Source organism: Microtus pennsylvanicus, chromosome 6 (genome assembly GCF_037038515.1).
Source record: "Microtus pennsylvanicus isolate mMicPen1 chromosome 6, mMicPen1.hap1, whole genome shotgun sequence".
NCBI classification, from domain to species: Eukaryota; Metazoa; Chordata; class Mammalia; order Rodentia; family Cricetidae; genus Microtus; species Microtus pennsylvanicus.
In genome coordinates this window covers 47,620,958-47,634,648 of record NC_134584.1, presented here as the reverse complement: position 1 = coordinate 47,634,648, position 13,691 = coordinate 47,620,958, and the positions used below count along the sequence as shown (strand labels likewise).

Sequence of the window (13,691 nt, the reverse complement as noted above, 5' to 3'; positions counted from 1 at the left end):
ACTTGACCTTGAGGCTAGAGAAACCTGACATTTTTTTCATGAATAAGTATCTGTTACTTCATTACTACTTACTGAATTCCTCCTACATGGAAGGCACAGTGCTAAGGGCAGGAGGGAACAGAAAACGAAGTCATCTAGTAAGTCTGTCCTCAAGAAGCTTCCAGTCACACAAGGAGAGGTTTAAGTATTCAAAGGTATACCACGACTGACTCTAACGGGGTTGGGAAAGTGAGCTCAGAGCTCTAAGGGGATCCCAGAGGTAAGGCCAGAGGCCAGGAAGGCAGGAGCAGTACGTGGGGGGGTATGTTCCACGGCACAGAGCAGCCCCACAAATTCTGCTCATTTGGAAAACAAACGAATGAAAAGAAAGAAGGAAAACTAAAGGGAAAGAAAACGAGGTGTCTGACAGTTGTCCATTCCCACCTCCTCAGCACCATTCTCTAGTCAAGCTGTTACTCTTAATCAACGAAAATAATTTAAACCCAACCCACTCCAAACATGACAGCCACATGGAACAGGCTAAGCTTTAAGGCGGCAAGCTATGCAGTCACACAAATGACCCTGGCAACCAAATAGATCTTAGTGTGTACCACAAGAGATATACTGAGGCAGGGATCTAGGCATACCATAACAAACCCAGGGAGTCAAGATGGGGCTCTGCCTAGCAGGACACCTTGACAACCCCAAAGCAAACAGCTTAAACATACTCTGTGTCCAAATTTAGCCACAGTTCAGACACCACAACTTGAAGCTTTATGAAGCTTGTGGGTGGACCAGCTAGTAATGTAAATGATTCCTTGCTAAGAATGTTCTCTGGCAAGTTTTAGTGGATATTCCTTTGATGCTATCTATGAACATCTCTTATCTTTGGGTCCTAGTCCCAGATACTTCAAGTTGTTTGGGATGCATGTGAGCAGCGGAAACGTCAGTTGGTGTCTGGGCATGTGATCACAGACAGCATTATGTAGTCAAGAGTATCTGGGGCAGAGTGCTTTCACCAGAATGACTGACATTTCACAAGAAGCATATACATAATATTATTATTCGAATGTGAAGATTACACTGTTTCAAGTACACTATCAGAAATCATAAAATGTGAAATCATAAATGTGAAGTATTTTTGTCTGAGAAAAGTAAATCCCTACAAAGAAGTAATATTTTAAAAAATTCCTCCAAAAAAACAATTCAGTTGGAAGGGGGCAGTAGGGGATGGTGAAGGAGGAGGACGAGACTCCCCACTACCGCTTCTGTATCTTCTCTGGAGATCATTATTCCATACATTCAGATTGCTAATTTTTCTGAAAAACCCGAAAATTTCAGAGTCAAATGGGCTTCACAAACGTTGAACATGTCTGCATTCTGCAGTTGCTGATCAGGTGGATAGGATTTGAGGAATTAAAACTTACCCAAGTTTATACATCTCTTTAATGCCAAAGCAGGACTTGATTCTAGACCAAAATTACATCTCCATGTGCTATAACATGTCCAAATAGCCAATATAAGTTCCCATCAGTGAATAAAATTATAAACTACCATAACATACTGATTTATATGCATTGTTTACATTTTTGTCAATAAGAAATATTTAAAAACCTATTATCATACCACACAACTTTACCACTGACCCCAAAATAACTTGTATAGACTTTTGTTTTGTTGTATGGTTTCATGGTTTTGTTTTTGTTTGTTTGGGTGCAGAGGAATAAACCGAGGGTCCCACACAAGCGAAGGAGGCACTCTACCATGGAGCCATAGCCCCCGACCAAGTCAGAAAGATTTTACATAAGTTAGAATAGATATGTAAGTATCTGCTAAGGAGTGGGGGGAAAGACTCAGCAGATATAGTGATTGTCACTCAAACATCAGAACAGGAATTCAAAGCTCCAGAACCCAGCATGGCAGCTGACTGTAATCCCAACACTTTGGAGGCAGAAACAGGGGTCCCTGGGCAAGCTGGTTAGCTATGAGAACTGGAATCAGTGGAATTTCAGGCTCACCGAGAGACTCTGACTAATAAAGTGGAGAGTGATCAAGAAAGACAATGATGTCAATTTTTTGCCTTCAAACATGTGCATATACATATACACCCACTTCTGTGAAACCACATACATGTGCCCATGTATGGGCACACGTGCACACACACACATTTTTAAAAAGTTGTCCCGCAAGAAAACAAAAATTTTTAAGCATATCGGCTAAAATAAAAGTTACACTGGGAAAGTAAAAAAGAAAAGAAATTCAAGTCTATGCTTGCAACAAATACATAAATATGTTTTCCCTAGTAAACATGGAAAGTCTCTCTTTTTTTTCTGTGCAGGGGATGAAATCCAGGACATCCCACAGGGCTCCATTCCTAGCCCTCGATATTTTTAATCAACATAAAAAAAGGATACTTCCAAGAATCGTCAACAGATGCTGAATTCAGGAGAAGTTTTTGGCAAGAAGCTGTTTGTGTAGCCTAGCCTATCTCCCCAGACAGCTCGTACATGCGAGAGAAAGTCAGTGGTAACTACTACAGAACAACCAGGCAGCACCTTGATGGGGTTATCCAAATTAACAGCACCGTGAGGGGCAGAGAGGCATCATGCACCTGTCAAAAACATGTCCTGAGGACACATCACCAGTTCTCAACTTGGAACAGGAACACGCAAACCAGAGTCTCGCCATGGACCAGAATCTTGCCATGGGAGATCAGCAGACAAGCACAGTATGAAAAAAATGGCTATAAACTTTCTTCAACAATGCTGATGTCAGAAAAGACGAAGCAAGGCTGCAGGAGCACACCAGATCAAAGAAGAGCAAAGAGATGGAGACCAGACCTCCACAGGCCTGGTGCCACGCTGCCTCTCCCGAGGGCAAAGGACACCGTCGAACCCACGGGTAAAACTGAACCAGACTGCTAAGCAGACACTGGACTGTATCAGTGAGAATACTACCCAAGCTGACAATTGCCGGCAAGGGCTGTGGTGGACACTCATGATGTCCATACACTCAGAAGTCTCAATGCATGCCTACATGAGTATGCGCGCACACCACGTACACGTGTGTGCAGGAAAACAATGACGCATGCTGGGCAGGCGATCTGAGAAGGACAGACGGGCGCCACCTGTGCTTTGCTTACTCTCAGACTTTTCCATACTCTTCCATTTTTAAGAAATGCTTCTATTGTTTGTTTGGAGTTTTTAAAGTCTAGAAACATTTTTACTTTCTGGATGGTGAAGGGAACCAACACAGAACTAAGTAGAGATAGTCCACATTTTGGGGTGGGCAGGGAGAAACTGGCATACAGAGACATAGACATGCCCATTGCCCAAACTGTGGCCAATGCTATGTGTACAAAAGTGCAAATCCGGTTACACTTGACAGATCCCAGGGAGATAATGGCCAGGGCCACTCCAACAACACAAAAGATACTCACCAAACTGGCCGTGAGGGATGGAGCTGACTGGCCCAGAGCCTGGCTGCGCATGCGCACGAGGTTGGATGTCTCGGTTGAGGCAGGCCACGCCTGTCCTGCCACGGGGTTTGGAAGGAGGTACCTCCCTGTTGGAGCAGAAAAGAAAGAGTAAGCAGCAGGCCCAGGGTGCAGTGTGGAAACAGTGGACAATTCCAAACCACCTCTCTTCTGCATCCTTTCTGCCATGCTCAGTAGCTATGCTGATTTCTAGCAACCAGAGAGAAATGTTTTCATTAAGTCAGGAGACACCACGGCTGGTTCCAACCCTGACTTCCCACTGAAACCCAAGCAAATCACGTCATATGGTGCACGCGGGGGGGGGGGGGCTTCATTGCCACGAGAATGTTTTGAACACATATGTAAATACACAATGTCCTCTCTCATCGTCACAAAAATAAATGTGCTGTGTAAGTGATGCTGTCAGAAGTCAATCTAATATGGAAAGCAAACCAAAAACGAGCTGGAAGGGGCTTTAAAGTGGAGGTCGTAACCAACAAAAGAGGTGGAGTTCTCTCAAGGTGAAGTGGGCTGGCGGCCCTTTCCCCAGCTTCTCCCGGGGAAGTATAGGTGGCTGTCCAACCGTGTCCATAGGATACATAGTGGTATCCATATGCATAAATCAGGATATCAGTGTCAGTCTAGGTTCACTGTGTAATTTCCATCAACCTTCTACTCTAATGTGCATACACAAACACACATACACACATACAGAAATACACACCTGGACACACATACACACACATATACACATGCATCTGTGCATGCATGCACACACACACATATATATATACAAACCTGTACACAAACATATATACACACATCTGCACACACAGATACATATACACACACCTGAACACACACACCTGCACACACACAAACACTTTTAGAAGTCAGCCAGCTGATAGATCCACACTGTAGTTTCTCAGGACACAGGCTAGCATGCTATCAACACAGGAGTTTGATTTCTTTGAGTGAATGAAGTTAGAACACCCATGACTATTAACAAAGGAACAGTGCTTTAATAAACGCGATGCCTGATTTTATCTACTTTGCCTCACTCCTAGTACCGTGACTGTTACTGAATGGTGCAAAGAGGAGTGCCATTCCCTTGCCAGAAACAAGAGAATTAACAGAGAGACTCTCATGTGGAGGCTCCAGTGGGCTCTGCAGAGCACAGAGCTCTCGTCCTGGGTCAGAAGGGACGCAGGCTCCCTCTCTCAATCATGCACCTACCAGGCATATCTGACCAGTTAAAAACGACTGTGACATAGTACATAGTCTATCACCATGGTTCATGCTGGTTCCCAGAACCATAGAAGCTAAGCATTATGGGTATCATCCATCAACCATCAGGTTAAAAGATCTAATGCTTTATTTAACTAAAGTACTTTCAGAATTTCAAAGTACTTCAATCATGGAAGAGAAAATGGCTTCTTGTTTGGCAAAGCAGCTCATTTACTCATTGAACAGTACAGAACTAAGGATGAATGAGACTCGCTGCCATCATCTTGTGCTGGATGGAAAGGATGCTGGGAGGGCAATTTAGTCATCCTCTCTGGACACTGGCTTCTCTGTCTCTAAGATGGACCTGCTAGAATCAACCACGGAGAGTTACCAAGGGGGTTTTGGGTGAAGTACTCATATTGCCCACTTGGCTATAGCATTAAGTAGTATAATGGAAAAAGATACTTTCAGGTTCGGTTTTCCTTCTTAATCACCCAAAACCAGGAAATGTACATGTGTGGGAACAAACTCACCTGGACAACAGCAGAGAAAGTCACTCTGACATGCCTGTGTCCTTCCTGTACACTTTCTATGAAATAGACTTTCTTGAATACATGGGATCACACTGACTTTGGTCAGTCACTCCCCATCAGCTCCATACACACAAAATGTGGCTTTTTTTCTCTTTCAAGACAGGGTTTGTCTGTAGCTTTGGAGCCTGTCCTGAAACTCACTCTGTAGACCAGGCTGGCCTTGAACTCACAGAGACCCGCCTGCCTCTACCTTCCAAGTGCTGGGATTAATGGCGCGCACCACCACTGCCTGGCTAAACCATGACTTTTTAAAGTACTTACTGATTTTTGTGTGTGAGTACAGGTACATGCCAGCCATGGCATGTCCATGGTAGTCAGGGGACAAGCACTCTAGGGTCATTCTCACTTCCCACCTCTATACCAGTTCTGGGCTTGAACTCAAGCCATGAGGCTTGCTCAAGAAGTGCTTTATCCATGGAGCCACTTTGCTGGCACCAGAATATGACTTTCCTCAACCAATCACACAACTAGAAGACGAAGGTCGCCAGTGACAACGCACACATCATTAATGGCCTCTGTGCATCTGATGGGTTTTGTGGAGGAGTGTTACATTTAAAGTCAGAAGCGTGGAATTTTTCTCCTGCCTTAACTTGAAACCTGAGCTAGAATCTCGACTAAGACAGGCTTTAGGACCTACCGCCCAGGTCCAGAAGCAGGGCATCATTGAGAACTGAGAGGAAAGCCACAGGCTGTATTTAGGAACACAGCATTCACACAGTGTGAAGACACAGTTCTTTACAGCACAGACGTAACTCTGAAAGCTATTCCCTTTTCAAACCACACCGGCTCGCTGAGTGATCTGAATGACAGGCTTGGGGAAGGACGTTCCTAAGTCTTTTCCCGTACCATATGTCGTCATTTCCTTCAGGTTTGGAGAGAGGGGCTACTGAAGCCAAAAAGTACTAGACAGCACAGTAATGTGGCGTGGGGAATCCTTACTGGGACATTCTTTGAAGATAGGCCTTTTTTAAATCCAAGAATACAAACACTTAGAAAACCTGATTGTTAATAACAGAAAGAGATTTTAGTTCACTTTTAAAAATTTACAAATTGGTTTTTCATGTAGTCAAAAGGAATTATTAGTGTGTTCCTGAGATCCCAGACATAGGAAACAGGGTTATTCAGTTGTGTTCCTACAGTTCCTGGGAAGGGCATGGCCCTTGGTACATGTTCAGTAGCTGCAGATGGATGGGATACAACCTAACTCTACCAGCCAAGTAACACCTGACCTGGTCTAAGCGGGAAGCATATCAGTGAGCGGAACCTACAATCCAGCAAGGCTTTGGTGCAACCTTGTCTACAAGTCTAGCCTTATGGGTAGAGACTGTCATCTCCACTGCCAATGTAGATGAGTTCCGTAGCTAGGCAAGGGCTCACAGCCAAGCAAGCAAGCTGCCAAAACCACTGTGCTAGCCCCTGGGCCCCACTTCTAAAGCAAGGAAATAGTTACCACATATGCTTAGGTAGACATACGTTATAAATTGAGAAAATGAGTTCTACTCATAAGAAAAGTGTGTGTGTGCGTATGTGTGTGTGTGTGTGTAAGTGTGCATCACCTGGAAAAATAGGAACAAAATTATCTAAGCAAAAGGCTTGGAATCAGAGAAACTTGGCTTCAAATCCGGTTCTTCCTAGTTGTGTGTTATCAAATTGTTGAGCTTCATACATCACAAAGTATGGCCCTCCTCCTCCACCACAGCGGTGATAAAATACCCTCTGCTGGCTGTGTTCTTAACCAGGTCACTTAAGACAGAAGGCACAATATTGAGTAACATTAAAATAAGTAACTTTTCTTTTCATGGAAATAGCAAAATTATCATTCTCTCTGTAGGAGGAAATGGTTGCCTCAGAAGCCTAGCAACATCAAGTTTGGTCCTCAAAACCCATATAAAGGTGGGAGAAGAGAACCTATTCCACAGACTTATTCTCTAACCTCCACAAGTACGCTGTGGCGCACGCGTGCACATGCGTGTGTGTGTGTGTGTGTGCGTGCATGTTTGCACACACTCAATAACAACAACAATAGTTTTAAGAAGAATGTAAAATTTGAAACTGATCTGCCGGGCAGTGCATTTTGCTAGTTCAACTTGAAAGCCTAAATAGAGAAAGCCTGGAAAGAGCCCCAAGTGCTGCGACTGCAGTGACTGGGCGGTGTATGGGGTTGTGCTGAATGATCCCGTGTCTGTACATAAAATTTTATAACTTTGCTTTGGATGTTTTATCAAAAATGTGTTCCCCATTATAGCCCAGCAAACTGTCCCAAACACATTCCTTCTACCCGTCCAACTGACATTTCCTAAGTGACAGTGGCACTGGTGATGGTTACAGATGTCTAGAGTCAGGAAGAGGTGACGGGAAATTAGAGCAAAGGGGAACCATGAGGACCTCCTCAGCAGAGCCAACAGCTCCTGGCTAACCCTCTGTACAGGATGCTAATCTGTGAAGATCTCAGATCATTACACTGAGGCAAAGCCGGACTGGACAGAAGCCACTAACAGCAGAAGGAATGCCAAGAGGGGCCAAAGCCAGTGTCCTTTTTTCACATGAGCTGCCCTTCCCTTTGAAAATCTGCCTCTTGTTAAAGCTCCTAGGAGCTTTTGAAAATATGGAGAAGCTTCTGGCAATAAGACCTGAAAAGGCGCTACCTTGCCTTTTGCTGACATCACTATTAAAGCTAATTCCACACCTTATTTGCTGCCTTCATACATAGATTTTACCTCGTTCTGAACAAAGAACAAAGGTTTGCCTTCAATTTTTTTGCTACCTCAACAGGGCCTAACCCAGAAGACGACACTTAGATTTAATAACTACTCAGCCACTTTCTGTGCACGCATCTCAGACTCTCTTTAAACCTAACAGGATGTAAAGGCCACTGGCAGCCATGGTAAATAATAACTACTTTGGCTGTGGGTGACACAAAGGTCAGACTTCTGCATCTCATGGCTGAACCCCAAAACTGATTCGTTTATTTATTCCATAACCTTCTCCAAGCCTCAGGCTCCTCATTTGTAAAGTGGAGGAAAACCAACAGGCTTGTTGTAAATCTAAAGCAGAAAATACATTACAGAGTTCAAGACTCAATCAAATCAGCATTACATACAATGAATACAATACAGATTATAGTGAACAGGAAAATCAAGTTATGATACTAGGAAAATTAATATGTAAGTACACAGGCACGCACAGAATGAAATGTTTCTAAGTCATGGGCTAGGTTAGAGCACAGATGTCACTATTCTTGTCTAGGTCTTATCCTAACGAATCACACAAACGCTACAGATTAGACGGTCTGTTAATACAACACATGGGATACATCCTTCCTGCCTGGACCCCTCTTAGTGTTAATAGGGAAGAGGGAGTAACAGATGGGTCTAAGGCGATCATTAGAAGGTACTAACACAGTGCTGTAGCTAGGAGCAATCACATCAAACTTCATATAAATTTACTTTCTGATGACTATCAAGGGCTTCTAAAAAGTGTGTTGCTGTTACATTCATGCATCATTTGCTGCCTACGATTTAAGAAAATCAGCATCTGTCAACAGCACTGTTCAGCTGCATGGGGTGGAAATGAATGGATAATACCACTTCCAATGTGTCGTAGGAGAGGTGAGCTTGCTTAGCAATCTGGCTGCTTATTTTAATACCAAATGGAGCTTGTTGTCACAACTGGAATCGTGATTAGCACCAGGCTCTCGGAAAACCAGTTTCTAGAACCCCACGATGTGCACTGAAGCTCTCCTCGGTCATTCCCTACAGACAGAACTAGGGGCGTGGAGGCACGAACCAAAGGCCCATTTTTAAAGCTGGGACCAGTTGACCCCGATCGATCCCAGAACCTGACAGGTCTCAAGCACTGAGGTCTAGCTACATCATTTGGACTACTGCAGTTGTGTTGGCCATGGGAACTCGCTCCACTTAACCGAGAGAGCCAGAGCCCTGCCCTCATCTAAGGTTCACACTAAAGTAAACATTACTGAGCATAGATGCAGGCCATACCCTGGTTCTAGGTAAGCTGTTTATCAAAGACTCTCTTAGAAGGGGCTTTTGTTTCTGCCCTAAACTCCAAGACAATGGAGAGGCAGCAACTTTATAGTTGCATGCTTTCAGACATGAGATACGTATGTGTTTTCAAATCACCCCACAGGTGGGACTATCCCTCAGAAACAGGAAAACACCAATTCAGCAATAATTTTAACAGAATGGCCATATAAAGAATTAAATATAGCCTCGAGAGATCTCCTTTATCATCAGGGAATCATGGTACCTGACTAGATTTGAGAGTTTCCATTAAAAATGTTCCATACCACCTGGAGGGCCTCATAGATCTAGCCATCAGTCTATAGCCTTACATTTGGGGTTATTTCTTTAGGATTGTAACCAGGATCTAAAAGGGAAAAGAAGGCTGAACAACTACATTTAAAAAGTACTGCTTCCGTCTGGCTTCTAGTACTCTGCTTCTCTCTCTCTAAGGCACCCACCAACAACAGTCAGAAGCTAGGCAGGGTGGCCAATGCCTTGCTCTTGGTGTTTTTGAGGAGGCAGGGGGACCATCCTTAGGATTCAGTTCCAGTTCACAGAGCATGCAGAGGACCGAGGATCGCTACCCTTACCATGAGTTTATCCCCAAATAAATAAACCTTTGTATACTCCACTCCAGGCTATTGTGGAACTCTCTGGCGCTACTACAAACTGGTGCCCATGTGGCCTGAACCACGCCATTGCCCAGGCCTGTGTGTGGCCTCCTCCCACCTCATGTAGCTGAGCTACCCTGCTCATGGCTTGGCTTGGTTGACACTGTGACTTAGCGCTCTTTGACCACCCCCCCCAAAGGGGTTGTTACTCATAGGTTGAGAATCACTGACATAAATGAACCATGAAGATATAATGCTAAAGTAAATCAGTTAGTCAGATGTTGTTTGACTCCCTTCCCACAAAGTACCTGTAATAGTCAGCTCACTGAGACACTGTAACTATGGCTTCTGAGTCTGGGGGAGGGGAGAGAAGTCCTTGCTTAATTCATATGGAGTTTCAGTGTGGAATGATGGGATTGTTCCAGAGATGGATAGTGGCAGTGGTTGTACAATGATATAAATGTATAAATGTATTTAATGTGATGAAATTATGCACTTAAAATGTTTAAAATGTTGAAGCGCATTATGTATCTTTCACTACACATTTAAAAAGTCTCTTTGGCTTAGCTAAAATCCTCGCATCTTTTATATTAAAAAAAATACAATGAGATACTCAGATTTTGTTCAAGCAGATAGCTACACAATCCACATCAACTCCCCCTATTGCAAATTATACTTAATAGCCCACACCCTTCCTGCCATAAACAGGGAGTGAACCTTTTAAGTGCTCTCCAAACTTCAGAGGAAAGATTCAAGCCCACGCCAAGTCACTGGCGGGGTCTGGGCAGAACCGATGACTCGGTAGCCACCGCCCTGGGTATCTTCCATCATTACCCAGGGATTCCTCCTCCACGACCCATTGCTCACTCCTAAACATTTGCTCCCTTGTCGTCAGGACTCTCATCCCCACCGCAATGACAGCCACCCTTTATCCATCCTCGGCAGCGCCACAGCAACACGGGGACATGGCTCCCTCCATCTTCCCGCTCACATGGCTGACTGCCTTCCAATTTCTTGTCCTCCCTGCAAAGGAATGGCTAGACAGCATCAAAAATTCTGCTAAATCACTCTTCTTAAGGGCTTACATAAATACAGCTTGAGAAACCAGCAGACAATTGACCAGAGTGCTACATTCCATTCATTTCTATACTGAGCTGCTTTTCAATCCTTTTAAAAATCGTGCAGTGTTTTGTTGACACAAGAGAAGTTCAGAGCACAGCCTTGACCTGCGCAGTCCTTGATACCACTGCCCACTCGCCAGCAGTCTCCAGCTGCCACAGAAAATGGAAACTGGATACAAGAGCACACACATTTTCAGATGATGGTGTTACAGCTGACTTGGGCCTAACAGGGCACTGAGGTCTTCCCTTCATTAGCCATGTGACTCGGATTCACCGAAAATACTTCATTTTCCTTTCTGGTATAGCACCAACAGCACACTCTATCTGACGTAGTCATAGGCAACACTAATAAATATAAGAATCCAAAGACCAAAGTAAGAGAAAGGCTTTGAAATAAGCTTAGAGCACAGGGGGCAAGGGGCGCTGGGGGTGGTGTGGCGGGTGGTTTGGAGGCCAGCAATTAACAATTTCACATGCCTAGAGAGACTGGGTAGATGACAAAAGTTTTAGAGAGGAGCTAAAGCCCAGGACCACGCTGACAGAGTGCTAAGAATTATGGGAAAGCAGCGGAACACATAGACCTATAACATGAAAACCAAAGCCTCTGGATAACCACGACGTGCTGGAGGCCGGTCTGAAGCTGTCCCTGACATGGCCAACCATAGCTTCAGCTCTAAACCAAAACCAACTTCTGGCACAGGTACTACGGTGAGGCACTTCAAAGACACAACGGTTCTGCACACTCAGTCTAACACAGCCAGCCTGGTACTCATGCCATCTGATGACAACAAAGGCGTAAAAACGTCACCACAGTGCCTTTGTAAAGGGAGCAACTCAAAACGGTACTTACACGCAAACTTACTTGGCCTTCCGTTTGTTTTCCCTTAACTTGTACTTAGAGCAGTGCTTCTTATCTACCATGATTACCCCTCAGTCTAATCCTAGGATCAAATCAGTTAATGCACACATGTAGTAGGGCATGGTAGGCTGCGCTCCTAAGATTCACCTCCATCACTACCCTTGGCTGAGGTAACACCCAGCAAATTCTCCCACTCTGTAACATCACCCAACCGTGGCCACCAACTCTACCTACAACACCAAGGGAGACTCCCCTTGGGCAGTGCTTGTTTGACTTAAAAATTCTTATTAAAAAAAAAAAAACTATTGGTTTGGCTCCAAGCTCTGTTTGCACAGATCAAAGGCAAAGAGGCAACTGGAAATGGGTTTGCAAAGCCGTGTGAAATAGAGCCCTCTGTAATGAGGACACTTTAGCAGGCCACAGACACCAGGCAGCACTGCCTGGGAGGACTGGGTGAGCCAGGGCCTGGAGGAGGTGGGTGGTAGCGCTAGTAGCAGCTAAGTGACGCTGGGCAGAGGTCAGAGTTAACGCCTGCAATCTGGCCTCCCTCCATTGGGGTATTGAAATATAATTCAGGAGAATGAATTGCTAGACATGTCTAAGCCTCCTGGGAAATGACAGATATTGATGAATGTTGCTGGCAAGATATATGGAAGGAAAAGGCAAATAAATAGAACAATTTTTTTTCCCTCAGAGTCATTTTGTGGATGTGCGGAGCAGCTGTTAAAGCACTTGGCAGCCCACCTCTTCCTTCCTTCTCCCTTTCGGTGTCTGATTCCGTCTCCCCTGTCTGAAATCTCCCTGAGGACCAGCACCTGCCCCCACCCCAAGATGAACATTAAATACCCAGGAATCATCTCTTCTGTACCCATCCTGCCTGTTCTCAGCCCAGTGACTGGTGTCCCTGCCACAATTTCCTTCCATTTGAGTGTGTGCATTGGCTCAGTCAGATCCCAGGAATGTGTCCAGTTTCTTAACTCCTGAAGTCAGACTGCTGATTCCAGTCCCACCCCATCTGGCCCCAGTGAAGAGCTTCACAGGCTAAATTTAAACCCCTAACCCCACAGTAGCTGTCTGACCTAGTCTAGGCTTTCTGACACTTAAAACTTCCATTTTCTGCGATTGCTGGTCATTTCAGACAGTGATGGCAAGAACTACCTGGAGAGGTAAACAGAGAAACCATCACTCTGTGTGGCAAACCATAACCTGACGTCCTCTCCGCTCTCCCGAGGACGTAACTCTTCTCTGCAAGAATTCCGCCTGTGTCATGGAATAAGCCCACCCCAGAACTGGGCACTTTGGGGTCAGTGATTCTCATTTCAGTTGGGACTCAGGAGTGCAGCTGGGCGGGCAGGAGGCATGTGCTTGTATCCTGGCTCCCCACTCGCTAGCTAGGGAGCCCTGGGTAAACAGCTTTCTCCTCTGACCTTGATTTTTCTGATATCTAGTCATGATGAAAGCAGGCAACATATACAAAATGCATAATACTCGGTGAACACACAACCTATGCTCAGGAGCCATTCGAGGCCCCTCTGGACACCTCACCCTTCTGGGCATCATTGGAAACCAGAGATACTGCTTCATCTCCCACCGCACTGTGTCCTATATGTGGGCACACAAGTACAATGATACTTATTTCTAGGTATCAGATGCTCTGCTACCTTGTCAACTCCATGCCCTCTAAGACTGCAACCCACATCACACTGAGTACAACACCACAGCCCATACCTAGAGCCCACCGGACTTTTGGAGAATCGCACTCACCCCTCCGCTCCTCTCTGTCTTATTTGTGTCTCTCATGGTT

At 44.9% G+C, this 13,691-nt stretch overlaps 1 protein-coding gene across 4 annotated transcripts in view; it reads right to left on the bottom strand.

Annotated features, from left to right (window-relative positions):
- Positions 1 to 13,691, bottom strand: part of Mast4 (microtubule associated serine/threonine kinase family member 4) — a 582,086-nt gene that overhangs the window by 386,353 nt on the left and 182,042 nt on the right. For all 4 annotated transcript variants that reach the window (XM_075976161.1, XM_075976162.1, XM_075976163.1 and 1 more), the window contains exon 3: positions 3,419 to 3,543. In XM_075976161.1, coding sequence (XP_075832276.1) covers positions 3,419 to 3,543 — 125 coding nt within the window. The remainder of the gene's footprint in view (positions 1 to 3,418; positions 3,544 to 13,691) is intronic.